Here is a 20,827-nt window from a genome sequence, read left to right on the forward strand (position 1 = left end):
CCCTCGAGACCAGAGGACCAAAAGAAAGAGACGCCACCATAGGACTAACAGACTGATCCAGGATGTCTCTGCAGCTTCTTAGTTGGAATATAAATGGCGGAAATTCCCCAGAAAAAAGAAGAAGAATTTTTCATATATTGAAAAAAGAACAATTGGACATTATTTGCTTGCAGGAAACACACGTGACTAGGCTACATAGAAAAGTGTTAATTAATAAAAGACTAGGCCAAGAATTTATTTCATCGGACAAAGTTAAGAAAAGAGGAGTGGTGATTTATGCAAAGGAGAGCCTGTCACCAAAACTCTTATTTAAAGACGAGCAAGGAAGAATTTTGGCAATTGAAATACAGGTCCAAGGAGAAAAGTTTTTAATATTAGGAATTTATGCGCCGAATGAGGGGAAATCAGACTTTTACAGGAAACTGCATGAGACAATTCTGGACTATCTGGACTATACCAACATCATTATGATGGGAGATATGAATGGAGTGGTCTCTACAAATATGGATAAGTCACAAAATCAAAATTTAACAAATGACGGCAGACTACCTAAAACTTTCTTTGAACTAACTGACAATATGGATTTGATTGATATATGGAGGACAAAGAACCCCTTAGGCAGAGAAGGAACTTTCTTTTCTGAAGCCCACCTGTCATGGACAAGAATCGACCAAATATGGATAACTAGAGGACTGGCACCTAAGACTAGAAAAGTGGAAATCTGCCCAAAAACCTGCTCCGACCATAATGCTATGAAAGTGGAAATGAGACTTTTTCCAACCGGTTCCTTCAGATGGAAAATGAATGACACCCTATTAAGAGATCAGGAGATTGTCAAGAAGGCCCAAAAAACTTTAAAAGACTATTTTGAAATAAATTTGAATACTACGGTGGAAAAAAGAATAATCTGGGACGCAAGTAAAGCAGTTATGAGAGGGTTTTTGATACAACAGAACACAATAAAGAAAAGACTTTAGAATGAAAAAAAGGATAAGATTTTAGACAAGATAAGAGATGGTGAGAAAAAATTGAGATCAAAACCTAAATCACAGGAGGTTCTGAGAGAAATTAAATTTTATCAAGCACAATACGCTAAATTGATAAATCAAGAAGTTGAGTGGAAAATTAAACAGATGAAACAAAGATCATTTGAATCAGCGAATAAGTGTGGGAAACTGCTTGCATGGCAGTTGAAAAAGAGACAAAAATTGAACACGGTTACCAATTTAGAGATTGAAGGGAGGAATATCCAGAAACCAGAGGAAATTAGAAAGTGCTTCCAGAGATACTTCAAACAACTTTATATGCAAGGGCCGCAGGAAGAGACTGAGATAGACCATTTCCTAAAAAATTATGGATTACCAAAATTATCCCAGGAAAAGAGAACAATCCTAAATGATAAAATAACGCAACAAGAAATTGAGGGTGCCATTCAGAATATGCAATTAGGCAAATCTCCAGGACCTGATGGTCTTACCTCCAAGTATTACAAGACATTGAAAGATTTTTTGATACAACCACTAATGGAGGTCTGTAACCAGATCATGGAGGGGAAGAAGGCACCAGAATTGTGGAAAGAAGCTTTCATCACATTGATACCTAAAGTGGAATCTGAAAAGACTCAACTTAAGAACTACCGTCCCATCTCACTCCTAAATGTGGATTATAAAATCTTTGCGGATATTTTGGCAAGTAGATTTAAAAAAGTGCTAAATGAAGTAATTCATAAAGATCAGGCAGGCTTTCTTCCAGGTAGACATTTGTTTGATAATACTAGGAACATTATAGACATTTTGGAACTTTTGCAAACTAATATTAACACAAAAGCTGTGTTAATTTTTATTGATGTGGAGAAGGCCTTTGACAACATTTCTTGGAAGTTTATGAAGAAAAACTTGGAAGGGATGGGAGTGGGACGGGGGTTTGAAAATGGAATAGAGGCAATTTATTCAGAGCAAAAAGCTAAATTGATAGTTAACAATGTGGTGACAGAAGAGTTTAAAATTGAAAAAGGAACACGACAAGGTTGCCCCTTATCCCCTCTGTTATTTATTTCAGTCCTAGAGGTGCTTTTGAACATGATTAGGGAGGACCGGTTGGTGCAAGGAATACAGGTCGGAGTGAAACAGTATAAATTGAAAGCTTTTGCAGATGACTTGGTAATAACATTACAGGAGCCAGAATCTAGTACGAAAAGAGTTTTGGAACTGATACATGAGTTTGGTCGGGTGGCGGGATTCAAATTGAATAAGCAAAAAACTAAGGTTTTGGTAAAAAATCTGACATCTTTGGAAGCAGAAAGGTTTCAGAATGAGACAGAGTTAAATGTGGTTAAAAAAGTGAAGTACCTAGGGGTTAATTTGACTGCTAAAAATTTGAATTTATTTAAAGATAATTATGAAAAATGTTGGTCAGAAATTAAAAAGGATTTAGAAATTTGGTCAAGATTGAAACTTTCCTTGCTGGGTCGAATTGCAGCTATAAAGATGAATGTATTGCCAAAGATGTTGTTTTTGTTTCAAACTCTACAGATTGTGGACAGAGTGGAATGTTTTGGAAAATGGCAGAAAGATATTTCTAAGTTTATCTGGCAGGGCAAAAAGCCCCGAATAAAATTTAAAATATTAACTGATGCAAAAGAAAGAGGGGGATTTGCCCTGCCAGATTTAAGGTTATATTATGAAGCTGCAGCTTTCTGCTGGATGAAAGATTGGTTACTTCTTGAGAACACTGATGTCCTAGATCTGGAAGGGTTTAACAATGCTTTTGGTTGGCATGCATACTTGTGGTACGACAAGGTAAAGATTCACAAAATGTTCAAAAACCATATTGTCAGAAAAGCAATATTTATTGTTTGGACAAAATATAAAGACTTACTAGAAAGTAAGACCCCGAGATGGTTATCACCAATGGAGGCTAAGGCCCGGAAGAGACTCAATATGGAGGCCGGCTGGCCGAAATATTGGGAATTAATAGAAAAAATTGGAGACAAATGGAGGTTGCAGAGCTTGGAGAAATTAAAGAATAAGGTGCAAGATTGGTTACATTACGCCCAAATCCAAGAGGTTTTTAAATTGGACAAAAAGATAGGATTCCAGGTGGAGAAGTCGAAATTAGAGACAGAATTGTTGGAACCAAAGACTAAGGTAATGTCGAGAATGTATAACTTGCTGCTTAAATGGAATACACAGGATGAGACTGTTAAATCAGCCATGATAAAATGGGCTCAGGATATAGGGTATAACATTATGTTTGAGGACTGGGAAAGGTTATGGACCACCGGAATAAAATTCACGGCATGTAATGCTTTGAAGGAGAATATTATGAAAATGATATATAGGTGGTACATGACCCCAGTCAAGCTTGCAAAAATATATCACCTGTCTGATAATAAATGTTGGAAATGTAGAGAGGCTGAGGGGACATTCTTTCACCTCTGGTGGACATCCCCTAAAGTGAAAGCCTTCTGGGAAATGATCTATAATGAACTAAAAAAGGTATTTAAATATACCTTTGTTAAGAAACCGGAGGCCTTCCTCTTGGGCATTGTCGGCCAGAAAGTGTTAAAGAAGGACAGAAGCTTTTTAATGTATGCGACAACAGCAGCACGAATACTCATCGCAAAGTAATGGAAGACACAAGACTTGCCCACACTGGAAGAGTGGCAGACGCAATTGATAGACTATATGGAATTGGCTGAAATGACTGGCAGAATCCGAGACTTGGGAGAAGAAACAATGGAAGAGGACTGGAAGAAGTTTAAAGATTATCTACAAAAATATTATAAGTTGTATGAATGTTAAGTATTTGCACGATTTAGAAAATACCAGCTCCAGCAAATAGGCTTTGTAAAATAGAAAATTAAGTTATAAGTAAGAAAAGGTCAAAATTTAAGGCAATATTTTGTTTAATTTTAAGGTATGAGTAATTGATAAAAATTACTTTAAATTTAGAAGTATAATATTTGGAAAGTACAAAATAAGGTATGAAATAAGGTAATAATTTGCTGACATTCTGATTATAAATAATGCAGGGTAAGGAGATGCGAGGAAGTCCAGTTAGTTATATAAGAAAAGCTTTATTGAACGGTTGGTTATACTTTTCTCTTTTTTCTTTTTTATTATGTATTTTGAAAATTTAATAAAATATTTATATAAAAAAAAAACAAATTCAAAATGCACTCACTTACAGTTGGAAAGGAAGAATCGAGAGTTGCAGGCGCATCTTGAAGCAGAGCCACACCTTCCAAGGAAGAAGGAAGACTCACCCGACAGCACATGACATCAGGCCATTGACAAGTGGGCATTCTGAAAGGCCTTGAGTTAGCTTTATTGCCATTTTTTTCTGGAGACAAGGCAAAACATTATATACCAGGACTTAATCTTGTTTTTGCTTGTGGCTAATTGTATAGAAATTGTGCAACACAGGAGATATTATACACTGAGCTTCAGGGCTGGTGGAACAGTGTTGGGGCTTTGGCTATACAGAAAAGGTGACTTAGCATATTAGACTGGATCCAGGAAATCTTTTACTGTTAGCTGGTACCCTTCCATGTCATATCTAACTCAACAGGAGGCCCAGGTTCTTCTTCCAGACTCTCACTGTGATCTGCCATAATTCCTAACCAATTTTGGCCTTCAGCTTGATTCTCCGGTGGTTCCTTTTATTCTCCTGCTCACTTAGGAGGGACCTCATGGCCCCCTCTCTCTGGTGTCTGCTTCCTGAATCGGCAGGCAAAGCCAGCCCCAGTTTCAGAAAAGCCAGAGTCAGTTCCTGTTAAGAGGGTGGGTCTTTAGAGAGAAGTTGATTATATTTCCCTAGGCAACTGGGAAACAAACAGTCTCCAAAGAGTGAGTGACGTTGTTCAACATCTTCAATGTTCACTTCCTGTCTTTCAAATGGGGAGGTTTCGGTATCTATCTTCCCTGCAATTGCACTCTGCAAAAGTATGAAGATTCAGTCTTGCAAGGAGAAATGGCACGGAGAATGCAGAAAGGGCAAGGGTAGCAGGGCTCACAGATGGGCTCTAAGACTTCTGCAATCAGTCTGCGGCCTGGGGCATCAAGTCTCCTGTAGCTTCTGCTCTGACTCCAAAACAGATGCCCAGAATGTACAGATCTTTATCATGTTTTTAAAAAGTACCTTCCCCTCCTCTTCACACTTCATGGTTTTGGTAGCTATAGTTCCTTTAACATCTTAGCATAATCTCACATCTATTTCGTTTGCACACATCTACTGCATTTGCACACTCCTGTTTGTGCTGCATCACATGTAGCAAAAGGTAAAGGTAAAGGTAAAGGTACCCCTGCCCGTACGGGCCAGTCTTGACAGACTCTGGGGTTGTGCGCCCATCTCACTTAAGAGGCCAGGGGCCAGCGCTGTCCGGAGACACTTCCGGGTCACGTGGCCAGCGTGACATCGCTGCTCTGGCCAGAGCCAGAGCCAGAGCCGCACACGGAAACGCCGTTTACCTTCCCGCTGGTAAGCGGTCCCTATTTATCTACTTGCACCCAGAGGTGCTTTCGAACTGCTAGGTTGGCAGGCGCTGGGACCGAGCAGCGGGAGCGCACCCCGCCGCAGGGATTCGAACCGCCGACCTTTCGATCGGCAAGCCCTAGGCGCTGAGGCTTTAACCCACAGCGCCACCTGCGTCCCTCGAAGCAAAAGGAGATTCTTGCAAAACCATTACAGATGGAAGAAATTAGGAATGACATTCATAAAACAAGTACTGAGAAAGTGCTGGGGACCAGATTTCTTTTCTGTAGAATGGTATGAAACCCATCCAGATCTTTTGACCTCTAAGCTTCTCTGTGTTTATCAAAAGGGCTTTGGATTAGGCACTTTTTCTCTTTCAATGTATGGTGCTTATAGTCCTACTAAATCGAAGCCTCGCCAAGACCACACCAACTGTGTAAATTATAGATATTGAAATACAGTGGTACCTCAGGTTACAAACACTTCGGGTTATAAAGTCCGCTAACCCAGAAGTAGTACCTTGGGTTACAAACTTTGCCCCAGGATGAAAACAGAAATTGTGCGGCAGCAGGAGGCCACATTAGCTAAAGCGTGCCTCAGGTTAAGAACGGTTTTGGGTTAAGAATGGACCTCTGGAATGAATTGAGTTCGGAACCCGAGGTACCACTGTACTAACCGTGATTTTAGCTAGTAGAGCTCAGGCAGTAACGCACAGGGATCAAGTGGGTTTTATGTAGCATAGTCAGGCGCTGATCACCTAACACTGGTAACTGATCTGGTGGCCTTAAACAATAACAGAATGGATCCAGCTGCACCTCTTTCCTTAGATGCTGAAAAAGCATTTGACAAAGTATATTAGGAGGTTATGTTTATTACTTTGGAAAAAGGTGGATTTCCTCAAGAGTTTATGAAGTTGTCTTGAACTGGATGGATGCGAGGAGGAACAAGCTGGGGAGCCCCCCAGGGAGGAAGACTCAGAGCCTGGGGGTGAGATGACAATGAGAGGAAGAAGAGCGGGGGAAGGAGGTGTCGGAAGCTGAAAATGTCACAGGGCTTAATGAGCAGGGGGAGTCTGGGGCAGAGAGAAGTCCAGACCGAGGCAGAAGCTGAAACAGGAGAGGAGGGAGGCCACAAAGCAGAGACGAGTCCGGGGAAAGGCATGTGACAAACTCCCCAGAACCAGAATGTCGATTTATTATTATTATTTATTAGTAGACTTGGAACATCCATATTGGTATTAATCAAAATATTTAATCATGTTGATAGAATTTCAGGGTATACAATTAATTTGTCAAAATTTAAATTAATGCCAATGGGCATTAATACACTAATTGGCCATTTTGTTGGTGACCAGATGTTGTAACATATCTAGGCATTTTAGTTCCGATAGATATTTCTCAAATGATTAAAATGATTTTGGACCAGATGTTTAAGGAGATTACTAGTGATTTGGAAATATGTACACTGCTTAAATTTAATAGTTGGGATAAGGTTAATACACTGCACTACAGTTCCCAGTGAGCCCTCCTTAGGGCCTCTCCCCTCAGAAGTGGTGGGAGACTTTCCTACCTTCCTCTTCCTCTCATCCCCTCTGCCTCCTGGCAACCTTTGCTCAGCAGACAAAGAGCTGCTGGCGCTGCCATCGGTCCAACTTGAAGGCGGTGGCACAGCCAGAGGGGCGGCTGGGCAAGCGAGGAGGCCCTCAGCTCCACCTGGAAGTGGTCCAAGGCCCCTTGGTTGGAGAAGCGCTGTCCAGAGGACTTAAGGAGTCTTAAGCAGAAGGTGGAACGATGCCACAAGAGGGCAGCCAAGAAGCATCGTCATGGACTCTATTATGGGCTACCTGTTTTCGTTTGAAGGAAGCCGGAAAAGCGAGGGAAAATTAAGATATAGGAGTTCAATGACCAGTAATTGGCTCGGATTTCTTTTCAGGCACTAAAAAAGGCAGATCCATTATCACAGTTGCTTTTGTAACATTCCAGCACACTGATACGGATCAGAAAATTGCTATGCGCACACACAAATCCCAGTAAAAATGATAAGAAATGGAGCTGTTTGGAGATAACAGTAAGTAAGGTTGGATTGATAAGAAAGGCACATAAAGCTCACTGCTCCACTAAGCATTTAATTGCTTTCGCCAACTCTTTCTCTTTCTCCCTCTCTATAAATGCTAGTGATTTATACTGAATATAGTTAGCTTTTAGGTTAGGACAGTTAGCAGATAGGTAGAAAATTTGTTCCTGGGGTTATAAGATATTCTGAAATCAATTTCACACATCTTTTCTCTGTGAGTTGGTCTACAGTATCTGTCTGACTTGTGGTTGCTGCGTGTGTAGACATTAAGAGGCTTGATCAGGTTGTGGAATCATGGAGTTATAGAGTTGGAAGGGACTCCAAGGTTCATCTAGTCCAAGCCCTGCAATGCTGGAATCTCAGCTAAAGGTCTCACAAAAGATATGCCTCTCAATGGCTAAAGGTAAAGGTAAAGGTAAAGGTAAAGGGACCCCTGACGGATAAGTCCAGTCATGGCCGACTCTGGGGTTGCAGCGCTCATCTTGCTTTACTGGCCGAGGGAGCCGGCGTACAGCTTCCGGGTCATGTGGCCAGCATGACTGGTGAACCAGAGCAGCGCACGGAAATGCCGTTTACCTTCCCACCAGAGTGGTACCTATTTATCTACTTGCACTTTGAGGTGTTTTCGAACTGCTAGGTTGGCAGGAGCAGGGACCGAGCAACAGGAGCTCACCCCGTCGCGGGAATTCGAACCACCGACTTTCCGATTGGCAATCCTTAGGCTCAGTGGTTTAGACCACAGTGCCACCCGTGTCATGGCTACTAGCCATGAAAAGGATGTTCTACCTCCACTGCTAGAGACAACCGGCCTCTGAATACCCCATGGAGGCTGTCCAAAGTCACTCTGCCTCTGGCCAGCCCTCATCTACCCGGCCTTGCAGAACTTGGCAGGGAGGAGGAGAGGGCAAAACTAGAGTTAGCTGGCTCTGCTTGCCCTAGGCTCTGGCGCCACCTTCTGTTGGGGTCCCAGCTTGCTGCCTACCAGTCCCAGAGGGCACCAGCCACCACTGTGAGCTCCAGTTGCTGGGAATTGCAAGCGGGGAGAAAGTGAGTCTGTTGCGCTCAGGTTCTTCGTTGTGTTCCAGAGGCTGCTGGGCTGGATGGGCCTCTGGACTGATCCTGCAGCCAGGCTCCTCCTGTGTTCCTCAGCTGTGATTGTTGTGTTGGCAGTCTGGATGATGAAGCGAGTGGCTGTGGACTTTTCTGTTTTGTTATTTCTATCTGTAAGAAAAATAACTGCCCTTTTATCTCTTCCTTCTCAGCACTCTGAAAGCTTCATTTGAGATCCTAAAGCAACGTAAGTATAGTAGGAAGCTCCTCTTGCTGCCCTTTTCCACTTGGAGAGTAATTTGTGGAAGGGCAGAACATCTAAGGTTACTCAGGGGAAGAGGCCAGCCAGGCTGCAGATTAACAGGGCAGGTTTTACACATCTCCCACCAGTAAGAAGTTTACTTTCACTGCAGATGGGTGTTTTTATCCCTTTAAGTGCAGCATTAGAGTGTGTTAACTGCTTTTATTGCAGCTCATATGCTAATAGATTGTTATGAGTTTGTGGGGGGTCAGTCTGGATGGGGCCCTGGGGGCCCTCCCAAACCTGGGATCCTGTATCTGAGAAAGCAGCAGCTTGCCAAACCAGTTCCTTTGTTAAGGTGATGACTTGGGCTGGTTAAAGTCCACAATTTAGCATACCCTAAGAAGTCGCGCTGTGTCTTTCCCCCAGGCCCCTACCTTGGCTGGTAGGTAGAAGAACAATGGACATAAATGTCTTGCTTTATGCTGAACCTGTGCTGGACTTTGGGGCTCCCCTGGAACCCTAATGAGGAAGTAAGATTTTTCAGGGTGTTAACGCTGCAAGTCCCTCCATCCTATACCCAGGTGGTATATGTGTTTAAACAAAACCATATAGCCTAAAGACACTGCAGTGTCCCTTGACCCTCTTTCTAAGGAATCTGAACCCTGAAAAAGAGCTTGGAATCCCAAAATAAATGCGGAAAATTATTGGCTTGGCAACTGAAAAAGAGACAGAAGGAGAGTAAAATAATTAATATTATGGAATCCCTAGAGTCTCTGACCACTTGAAGTGTAACACACACTACAGTTCTCTCAGCAGTGAGAAGCTCCGGGGGCAAAGCACATTCCTAGGCTTGGTTTCTCCTGAAGGAAACTTGTGGGAGGGTCCCTGGTGTGCTTAGTTACAAATACTTGTGCTTCAAGCCGACCTGTTTACTGAACAGCCATCCTGATTCATTTGCAGGGTGATAGGAGGACGATGCCAACTTTTTAATGAGCATTCACCCTGATTTGTCTGTGGGGAGGTTAGAAAGCGCTGTTGAAGGAAATATTATTTCACCCTTTCCTGTATTTCCTCATCACTTTTGTTACTGCAAAAAACCGAATCTGTTTTGGGGAAGTGGGTTTGTTGCGCAAGACCTCTCAATCCGCACTAATTGCCCAACCTGAATTTTCCAAGATGTGATAGTGGCAGGTTGAAAGTGCCCCATCAGGCACTAGTTTTGAAGTGTGTTTGTGCAGCTTGCTTATTTTACTTTACTCACTGGGAATAAAGGATGCTGTCAGTTTGTACGCAAAGACCAGCAATGCTGAGCAGACACACCAACAGTGAACATCCTCATGCTGGCTAAGGATACTTTCACTGTGACTGTGAAGGAAAGGTCACCTGCAAAGGTGGGGTTGCTCAGCTCCTGTGTAGAAGATTCATCCGGACAAACTCTGCATTCTGATTTTCTGCAGAAATTGAAAGTATTGGGAACTCTCACATCCAGCTGGCCATAATGATGAAGGAGGAACTGAAGGGCCTGGAAGAATTCAGAGAAAGGCAGAAGGAGCAGAGGAAAAAGGTGAGGCATAAAATAATGGTCACCCCAGGAGGAGTGAACAGTTGGGTCCCCAACTAGATAGCAAAGGCACAGAGCAGCAGCAAAGACATTTATGTATTGTATTATTGATTATGAAGATGTTTATATCACCATCATTAATAATGAAAATGAATATTAATTACTGTATAAATAATATGAATGGTGATGATAATGACCATAATCCAATTAAAGGTTAGTTGATTAACTATGCATTTCAGTTGATTAAGTCTGCATCAAGTGGGAAAAGAACAATAGTTTTCAGAGGATGCATCCAGGCATCACAGGCAGATATGGCCTTTAAAGAAGCCTTCCCCGTTCCCTTCTCTCCAGAATCATTAGTCTCAGAGAGCAGAACCTGGAATCAACTGTGGAGCAAGAGAGTGAGCAGCAGTCTGTTTGATGCACCCAGGCCCAGCTGGGTAGGGTGGCCTTATTTTCCTCCAAGCAAAAGAGACAGGGACACTTTTCTTGCCCAGCCAGCATGGCCAGTGGCCAGAGGTGCAACGAGGTTTGAAAGGCCAGGTTCCCTATTCCTGCCTGGGGTTCATTCTGAGGACCCAGGATGATAGTGGCAGTGCAGAGAGGAAGGTGCTGGAGGCCCTCTCCTGAGTCACCTTACAGAATCTCAAGTCTGCTTGGGAAATAGGAAAGGATCTCTTTCCCCTCTGGCTGCCCTGTTTTCCACTGTCGTCTCAATTACTGTATTTTTCGCCCCACAGGACGCACCAAGTTTTTTTGGGGGGAAATAAAGGGAAAAAAATTATTTCCCCCCCCCAGGCGCTTGTGGGGCCAGCAGCGGGGAGAAGCGCTCTTCTCTCCGCCGCCCACCTGCAGACCAGGTCCGGGGACAGCGGGAAGACGCGCTGCGCCTCCCCGCTGTCCCCGGAGCTTGCGGGGCTAGCGGCGGGGAGAAGCACGCGTCTCCCCGCCGTCAGCCTCCAAACCACATCGGGAGACAGCAGGATGGCGGCGTTCCGCCTCCCCACTGTCCCCCGACCTTGTGGGGCTGGCGCTGCAGCTCTCCTGAAGCCTGGAGAGCGAGAGGGGTCAGTGCGCACCGACCCCTCTCGCTCTTCAGGCTTCAGCGAAAGCCTGCATTCGCCCCATAGGACGCACACACATTTCCTCTTCAATTTTGGAGGGGAAAAAGTGCGTCCTATAGGGCGAAAAATAGGGTAACTTTAAAATAAATGTGAGACTTAAGGGACAGGTGCATAATTGAAAGGGGCAAATGCACTAGAAATCTCATTTGTTCCTCTTGCTCATCTATTTTATACACACCTGTGTATTATTTAAAAGGCTAAATCAGCCCAGGCAATGTAGAAATATACTTTTTAAACAAAACAAGAACCCTGCAGGGCCTGATGCACCTAAAATTGTTGCAGCTCAATCCCAGTGAAATCAGTTTGTCTCTTGTGCTTTCAGTCTGACTGAGAGCCAGACTTCACATGACAGGCACTGCTGTGATTCTTGGAAGGGCAGATCCACCCCATACATTTGAAGACATTCAGCGTTTACATTTAAAGCATGTGACTTCACCCAAAGAATCCTGGGAACTGTAGTTTAAGGATGCTGGGAATTGTAGCTCTTTCTTCCAAATGAAAAAGCTGAAGGAGGCTGTAATCAGAAGTAGAGAAAACAGGCAGAACAACTTGGTCTTCCCCCTTCCTGTTTCCCTTTGGTTGCTTACATTCCTCTCTAAGCTGCTTTTCTCATTCAGAAGGAAGAGATCTGGTGGGGAAATTTGGGGGGAACTACAGGGAGGGAAATGGTTAAACAATCCCCTCTCCCAACATTCCGTGCCTTCCAATTCCAGCTTTCCTTGGCTATTTTTCATTTTAAAAGAAAACTTTAGGGAGAAGAAAGAAAGAAAGAAAGAAAGAAACTGTCCATCGTGTGCACTTTGACGTTCCAAGAAGCCTAACTTGCATCAGATATTGAGGGGCTTCTTTTCAAAGACGTGCTGCCATTTCTCCAGTTTGTGAATTCTGACCCAGGTCCCTCCAGGCTGCAGATCAGAGTACGAAGGGACTTAACTTTGCCCAATAACTTAGGGACAGCATCCCTGTAAATGGTTCTCTGATGTTTGAGAGACATGAATATATTGGATGTGATTGACAGACAGGCTGTATCCTAACTCTCCGCTTTTCCTGAATGGAGGTGATAAGTGCCGCTGGGTTCAGCTGTGGAGAAGGGCTTTCTGAGGATGTTGCCCTATTGGCTCTACTGACAAACAGACTGCCAGAGCACAAGGAGAAGTGCTGTGTCAGTCAGATCCCCAAAGGGAGACAAGACACCTTCAAGGCTTCCTCCCAAATCTTTACTTTTTATGCTTTGGTTTTTTACTTGTTTGGTGGTGGGTCGGGCGCTGCCTGCTTTTCTTGCCTGTGTTCTGTTTTGAGGTGTGCACAGGGGTTTTGTCTGTTCGAGGTGGTGTTCCAAGGTTCACCAGTCGTCTGGAATTGTGTGAATGCAGCAAGATTGCATCTGATGTGTCTTTAACTTGCACTATTTCAGCTCTGCATGGTTGAAGGCAGGCTTGTTGAAATCACACAAATTTAATCCAAGCAAGGCAGAGAGCTTAAAATTGGGTTGCCCAGTTTCAAAAAGGGAAAATCCAAAGGTGTTTTTTTATGGGAGGGGGCAGACAAAGTTGTTAAGATATTTTTAAGGAAATTTGTCAAAATATAGACCTCCAACATGGGTTGCATACATCTGGATTTTCCCGGACATTTCAGCAATTTCTGCCCTGAATCCCAGTTCTATCCAGGAAATTCCAGATGTAGGGCAGCCCCAGCTTAAAAGCTCTTTTGCTGGGGGACAAGAGTTGTAAATCTTCTGTGTTTCCTGCAGTATGAAAGTACAATGGAGCGAGTGCACAAGAACAAGCTCTCAATGTACAAGAAGACCATGGAGGTAAGAAATGAGCTTAAAGAGCACACGTATTTCACCACAACCTAAATAATGGCTTTAATCAGGCTGAGGCTGGGCCTCTTACCATGGAGCTCACCTAGACATGAGTGACTGAAGTCCCTTCTTGCCGGTGGGTCTCCTCTGAGGGAGAGAGTTGCCCTCCAAACATGAGATTATGGGATTCCCAGAGGCACTTGGTTGGCCACCATGGGAAAGAGGCCCTTGGCAGTGGCAGACTTTAAAATTCCAGTGGTGCCCTGAGTGAGCCCAAAATTTGGCAGCCCTGCCTCCCTCCTTCCATTCTGCTCATTGCACCGCATTATAGCTGCGGAGACACCGGCCACCCTGTCCAGAATCCACCTTTGACCTTGGTATGATCCATTGAGGTGCGTAGATTTTTAGGATGCTACTCAGAGTAGACCCATTGAAGTTAATAGACAGGACTAACTTAGGTTCTTCTCTGAGTAGCACTTGGGCCACATTCACCCTATGCATTCAAAGCACTATTATACCCCTTTAAGGAGGTCTAGCTCCTTGCAAAGAATTCTGGGAGCTGTAGTTTGTTCAGTGGTCTGAAGAGGGATTGACTGTTAGACTGCACTGTGAATGATAGCTCTGTGAGGGCACTAGGGGTCTCCCTACAACTCTTAGCTCTCTTAACAAACTACACTTCTCATAATCCTTTCGGGGGAAGCCGGGGGGCACAGGAAGGGGTGTGTGGCGGGGGCGGATCCCCCCGGGTGTTTTCACTAAGGGGGGTGACATTTGGCAGTCACGGGCAGGCGGTGCACCGAATGTCTGCCATTGGCAACTTGCTCCGCCCCCGGCCGCTGGGCGCACCCCAGCGGCTACCCCGTGCCTGGGAGGGCACCCTTTGTGCCCCACCCCCCTCAGGAGTGCACCCGCCCTGGGCAGCGCGGGCATGTGCTCCGCCACTGGGGAAGCCATGACTCTAAAGCGGTATCACAGTGACTCCTACATTCATAGGGATTCCCAAGGGTCATCTAGTCCAACCCCCGCAATACAGGCTTTAAATGCAATGCATTTTAATGTCCCTAGGAATTAATAAGCCCAAGTTCGTCAGTGAGTCCATTCCGAGTAGGACTAGCCTAGGACACTATGCTAAGAAGGGCCTTCAGCTTATGGGGATTCCCTGCTGTCGTGCCGCCAGCTAGCTCCCTCCCTCCCTCCCTCCCTCCCTCCCTCTCCTCCAATCTCATTTAAAGGTAAAGGTAAAGGTACCCCTGCCCGTACGGGCCAGTCGTGTCCGACTCGAGGGTTGTGCGCCCATCTCACTTAAGAGCTCGGGGGCCAGCGCTGTCCAGAGACACTTCCAGGGCACGTGGCCAGCGTGACGAAGCTGCTCTGGCGAGCCGGCACCAGCGCAGCACACGGAAACGCCGTTTACCTTCCCGCTAGAAAGCGGTCCCTATTTATCTACTTGCACCCGGGGGTGCTTTCGAACTGCTAGGTTGGCAGGCGCTGGGACCGAGCAGCGGGAGCGCACCCCGCCGCGGGGATTCGAACCGCCGACCATGCGATCGGCAAGTCCTAGGCACTGAGGTTTTACCCACAGCGCCACCCACGTCCCACCCAATCTCATTTACTTATTTTTTATTCATTTTATTTATTAAATTTATACTGCCCTATACCCATTGATCTCAAGGTGGTTCACAACACATCGACGGTATTTATATCTTTGCCTGCAGTCAAAGAAGTCTTATGAGCAGAAGTGCAAAGACACCGATGAGGCTGAACAGACCTTGGAGAGGATAAGTGCCGTGGGCAACCCAAAGCAAACAGAAAAGGTATCCTAGAATCTCAGTGGTCTTTCAAGGGAGCAGCAGGGCGTTGGGCCTCCAGCAAATGCCTGCTTTTCGCTGTGGTGGTCTCCCTAGTTCCGTGGTTCCTGGGTTGTCCCATTTGACTCAGCTGATGAAATATTCCTACACAGTGGGAAAACTAGGGTGTCATTTCTCCCTTAGCTAGAGGTGGAGGAGAAATTTGGGTTGGTCTGTATTTTAATGCAAACTGAAACACAGCTATCCTTCAAAATTCACAGTTCCCAAGGATTGCTTTGTTAGAAACTTGTGTGCGTGGTCAACAGGAAAATGACCCATTTGTATTTATCTGGTACCCTTTTATTGAATTCTCTAACACAAAAAGAATAATAAGTCTGTTCCTGTTCAGTGCAGATTGGGTTGGCTATTTTAGTCAGTTGGCTTGTATGTTAAAGATGGTATATTTATTCCTTGTATGGGCTGGCTTTTGATAGTGTTGTATATTGTGCTAATGGGAAGAATTTTGGTAACTACTGAGGGTAGCTGGGTGGGGTTTGGAGGTGATTTGAGCTGTAACTCTGATATATGTACTCTGTATATGTTGTATATTGTTATAGATTTGGGGGGAAGCCTCCAAACCCTAGAAATTAAAAAATGGCAGGATTTGGATTATTTGGGATGTGAAGGGAGAAATGCCAGCTGCAGAGGAATTCCTGGGCCAGCCTTGGCCAAATGGGCAGGGATGTCCAGCAACCTCGATGGAGGAGTCAGTGCCTGGGAGCCGGGGGGGGGGGGGCTCTGCTCTGGCTCCACAGTTGGAGGCAGCGATGCTTCTGAATCCTAGTTTCTGGAAACCGCAGGTGGAGAGCGGATTGCTCTTGTGCTTGAGTCCTGCTTCCGTCTAGGTATTTGGTTGGACATTGTGAGAACAGGACTAGAGAGGCCATTTTGGCTCTTCTTGTGTTGACAGGGGTATCCAGTATTTACAATAATTAGCATCCCTTCTCTTTCTTCTGCAGAGCCATGACAGTCTTCTCTTTTTATATTTCAGAGTCAGACCAAAGCAAGGCAGTGCAAAGAGGCAGCAAATGAAGCAGGTACTGTCCAGAAAACCTACGGTCGGTCACATGTGCCCCACACTGCTGGGGCAGGCACAGGTCTTGGCAACCCAGCCATCCAGGAGGGTCTTCCTGTTCTTTTAAGGCCTGGGTATTTTGTCCTGGAGGATTCCTAATCATGGGATGGGGCTACACAAAGAGAGACTTGTACCTCATTGGTGAACACCTCTCATTTGTTTTTCTGCTGCTGCAGAAAGAGTGTACAAGCAGAACATAGAATTACTGGATCAGGCCCGGACTGCCTGGGAGCAGGAGCATATCAGCACTTGCGAGGTAAGAGGTTTGCATTTGGAAAGCACTTTGTATCCACGGCTCAATATGAGCCGCAGCTTTCGTGGTCCACTGATGCCTATGCATTCTCCGTGTTGACATGTGGGACTTCTGCATGCCATGTTGGAATGGGGTCAGGTCCAGGTTTTGCAAAGCCCTTCCGTGAGTCTGCACCACCTTGCTGCAGCAGGTCCTGGGGGCCCCTAGCTGTGGCTCCCCTCCTGAGTGTGGCCCCTTGCCAAATGCCCAAGCTGCCACCTTTGGACGGCGGCCCTGACGCAGAACACCATGGAGCCAACGGAACCCCCCTTTGTCCTTCATGGATACAGGCCTTCCAGCTCCAGGAATGCGACCGAATCACCATTCTCCGGAATTCCCTGTGGGTCCATTGCAACCAGCTCTCCATGCAGTGCGTGAAGGACGATGAGGTAAGGGAAATGCACGCCAGCGGTGGTGTAGTGGTTAGAATGCCAGCCTAGGACCTGGGAGGCCAGGGTTGGAATCCTGCCCCCCTTTGCCATGAAGCTCCCCCCTGGAAGCTCTCCACTGGGGCCAGCTCTCAGCTTGACCCGCCTTCCTGGGTTGTTGCTGTGAGGATCCCGTGGTGGGGGAGGAGGGCTATCGACCACCACCTTGAGCTCCTGGGAGGGAAGAAGGTGGGATAGAAAGGAAATAAATAAAACTGAGGCTAAAGTGGAAGGGAATCCCAGAAACTCAGAAGAGATCCAAGGGATTCCGAGGGAACAATAAACAACAAAATGGCCCAGAGCATTGAGGAAGAGCGCAACACTTTCAACCGCAACTTAACTCCTATTTATTTATGAAGCATCGCTCAGTATCCTCATCAGAATTAAGGCTGCAACAGGCTCTGTCCACAGTCTTAGAATCTTAGCCTCAGAAAAACCCATTTTCAAGGAAGGAACTAAGATGACTGGTGTCAAAAGAAGCAAATGTTTTTGGTTCATAAAATGTGCTGATCAGGAGCCAACCCATGTCTTCCCTTTCTTGCTCTCCCAGCTGTATGAAGAGGTCCGCGTGAGCCTGGAGAACTGCAACATAGACTCGGATATGAATCACTTCGTTGAGAATAAGATGACTGGGATGGAGCCACCAGGTAACCCAGCTGAGGGAACTTTTTTATTTAGCGTTTTTGGTTGTCTGATTGTCACCTCTGAACTCCAGAAAGGAGGGGTGGGAATAAGGGCGACTGGAAGGCCCTTCCCAGGCAGCTAGTCCAGCTCCCGACTGCTGCTGCTGCTGCTGCAGGAGACTTTCTGCAGCAGCAGCATTGCTTGTAGGTGGTGACCATCCAGCCTCTGTTTATAAGCAGCGTTCAAAATTCACCAGGCACCTGTTGCACCTGGCTCTCATCCCCTTGCGACCAAATGAAGATGCCCGGGGCCTCCCTGGCGTCCTTGGATCTAGACTGCTTTCACACACCAGTACCACAACCTGTAAAATTATATCCATTATATTTTATCCACACGATCGGAATGAATTTCAGAAACCAAAAAGTTGTATTCTGGGGGGTGGGGGTGGCAACTAGGCATTCTGTTTTGGCAACTGTAACCTTGGTTTAAGGAGCCATTTGACACCGAGCTTATAGATCTGAATTTCTAACACTGCTTATGAGCTTCTAAGAAAGGAGAGTCCACCATCTTTCCTAAGTAGCCTGTTCCACTCTTGAATGGCCCACACTGCCAGGAAGTTCACATACTTAGCTGAGATCCCTTTTTGTGGAATTTGAATGTGTTTTGTTTGGATTCCACATTCTGGTGCAGCAGGAATGGGGAACTTCCTATCTGGCCCTTGGGGCTTTTCCGAGCCCCCCCCCCCGACCCCCCTCCTGCCCTCTTCAAAGGGGAATGTCTTGAAGATCTTTTGCTTCCCATTCCACTCCCAAGCCATCACCAGTAGCATTCCCCTGCCAGACCATTAGAAACGTGCCATTCTTAAATATTGTGAAAGGTTTTAAATGTGAGCTTCAGAGGAGAGAATGACCATGCGGTAGTGGGGGGGGGGGGTTGGTACAACTATGCTGAGCTGGTTTTTCCCATGCCTTCCACCCCTTCTCCAATGCAGCTGCCATTGGCTACGAAAACTACTACGACCGAGTCCTGACGGCTAAAACCTGCAGCAGCCCCGTCCCGACATGTGGGATGATGAAGAGGTAACACAGGCCCATTGGGCAACTTGAATATGGGGGACTCTCCCAAGAGACTTTGGGGAAGCTTTCTCTGCACAGGTGCAGAGCCATGTGTGTGTTTTTTGGGGGAGTGTTTTGGGGAATATGCAGTCACCAGGCTCCCCTCTGTGAGTTAGGACATCTCTGCTATCTTTAAAAAATAAAATAAAATTGAATAACAAAATAATCGACACACAGAGCTTTTGTTAAAGTCAAAAGAAAAATAAAAAGTCAGGAGGGAATAAAACAGATATGATTATTATATTATTAAAATTGGGTACGAAAACACAGCAATTTGAGAGACAGAGAAGCTGCCAAATAAAATCATATTTCTTTTGTAAATCACCTTGAGGTCCTTCTGCAATCAAAGAGTCTATAAATTTTATTAAATAAATAAGAAAGGGAAGGAGTTGGGAAGGAGTTTGCCACCCACGCGACTGCGTTGCCATATATGTAATAAATAACCTCAAAACAGACGTGAGACCAGAGGGATCAGCATCCCCCCTGGCTGCAGGGAAAGTTGCAGCTCGGTTCCTCTGAAATACCAATGGACACAACCCTCTTGAACCAGTGATCTCGGGTGTCGCATGAACTGTCTCTCCAGGCCTGAGCGATGACACTGTGCCACCTTGATGGCTGGCCATGGGCTTTCCTTCCGACTCTGGGCCCAATCCACCCAGCAGGAAAGGGCAAGGGGACTGACTTTTGCCACTGCTTGCACACTTGGGGAGGTCAGGTGTCCAGGCAGCAAGGGTGAGGCGGGGGCAAGAGTTAGCCTGTGGGATTCATTGCCCCTTCAAGCACTGCATTCTGGCTTCAAGAAGCATTGATGTATTTCATGGAGGATGGGGCTGCCCATTGATACTAACCAGGACAGCAACATGGAGCCACCATGTTCAGGGGCAGTCTACCCCTGCACAGCGGTTGCAGCAGGAGAGGCCTGTTGCCCTTTTGTCCTGCTTCCCAGAGGCACCTGGTGAAGCAGGCAGGCCTTGGGTCTGATCTAGCAGGGCTCCTCTCACGGTCCTAAGAGGGGGGCATGCCAGGCGGCTATGGAAGTCCTCTGTGGGGGCCCTGATGGGGTCTGGGCGCTGGCAGGGGCCCACTGAGGGTGACCCTCAGCGCTGGCCATGAGCGCAGGAGCCATGATCAACAAGAAAGGAGGGGGCTGACAATGCCTCTTGCTCTGAAGCTCATCCTGGGTTCTTATGGCTCCACAGATTCTCTGGATTGCTCCATGGAAACAATCGAAACACCTCCGACAGTATTGTTCCCACAGCTCCACCAGCTGGTATGTTTGTTCAACTGATGTTCTTTTTAGGAAGCGAGCCCACATTTTAAAAGGGCCATTGGCACCTTCTCAGGGTTAAACACAAATCCACCCCCTTCACTCTTTTGGGCATTGCTGTGTTAATCTGTTTAAAGGGACTCAAAGCTTGCAACAGATGGGTGTTTTTTCCCATTCCCCCAAGAACACTTGATGGAGAAAGGGGGGCCCAGCAGGGGAAGGGAGGGGCTGCTGTTCGCCTCCCGTCAGGCTCTGCTTGCCTCTGTGTAAGATGGGGGGGGGGTGGCAGGGGAGAGGGAGAGGAACAGTGGCGCCAGGCGATCTGTTTTTGCCCGAGCAATCAAGGCCATCAGCAAAAGCACCTCACAGAGCTCTGCGCAGGCCCCCATCATCAGCTGGTGGCTGGGGCTTGGGCGCTTTGTGCACAGAGCTATGCAGTCCCTGGAAACCAGCTGATTATTGCCCCTGGCAAAACCTGGCGCCCCTTTGCAACTGTGCCTGCAAAGGCCCTTGGGTCCCCCTGGTGGGACGGTGGGCATGACTTGGCCAAAACATGCTTGTGGGCCACATGGGGAGGCCTGGTTCACAGGGTGCAGCCAGGACTGTGTCTTGCAAAGGAAGTGGAACCTCAGGTCATGCCAGCCCTGGGAGAAGCAGGAGCAGGCAGAAGGAGCCCGGAGAAACAAAGATTACCTGAGTTTGGGTTTGGCACAGAAGAGGCGTTGTGCAAAGCTGCCTGCCTGCCTCCTCCTGCTGCTGCTCAGTGCAGTGTGATGATGACGACGACGATAAACTGTGTATTTAGTTAGTTCATAAGATTCATACACCACTTGAATGTAAAAGAAACC

The 20,827-nt window shown here is 46.2% G+C and overlaps 1 protein-coding gene across 2 annotated transcripts in view; it reads left to right on the top strand.

Moving 5' to 3' along the window:
- The window catches only part of PSTPIP1 (proline-serine-threonine phosphatase interacting protein 1), a 50,698-nt gene that overhangs the window by 23,711 nt on the left and 6,160 nt on the right, over positions 1 to 20,827 (top strand). For both annotated transcript variants that reach the window (XM_079991693.1, XM_079991694.1), the window contains exons 4-13: positions 8,811 to 8,845; positions 10,300 to 10,406; positions 13,278 to 13,340; positions 15,047 to 15,145; positions 16,170 to 16,215; positions 16,430 to 16,509; positions 16,836 to 16,934; positions 17,524 to 17,620; positions 18,589 to 18,676; positions 19,912 to 19,982. In XM_079991693.1, coding sequence (XP_079847819.1) covers positions 8,811 to 8,845; positions 10,300 to 10,406; positions 13,278 to 13,340; positions 15,047 to 15,145; positions 16,170 to 16,215; positions 16,430 to 16,509; positions 16,836 to 16,934; positions 17,524 to 17,620; positions 18,589 to 18,676; positions 19,912 to 19,982 — 785 coding nt within the window. The remainder of the gene's footprint in view (positions 1 to 8,810; positions 8,846 to 10,299; positions 10,407 to 13,277; positions 13,341 to 15,046; positions 15,146 to 16,169; positions 16,216 to 16,429; positions 16,510 to 16,835; positions 16,935 to 17,523; positions 17,621 to 18,588; positions 18,677 to 19,911; positions 19,983 to 20,827) is intronic.

This window comes from Podarcis cretensis (genome assembly GCF_951804945.1).
Source record: "Podarcis cretensis genome assembly, chromosome: 9".
NCBI lineage: Eukaryota > Metazoa > Chordata > Lepidosauria > Squamata > Lacertidae > Podarcis > Podarcis cretensis.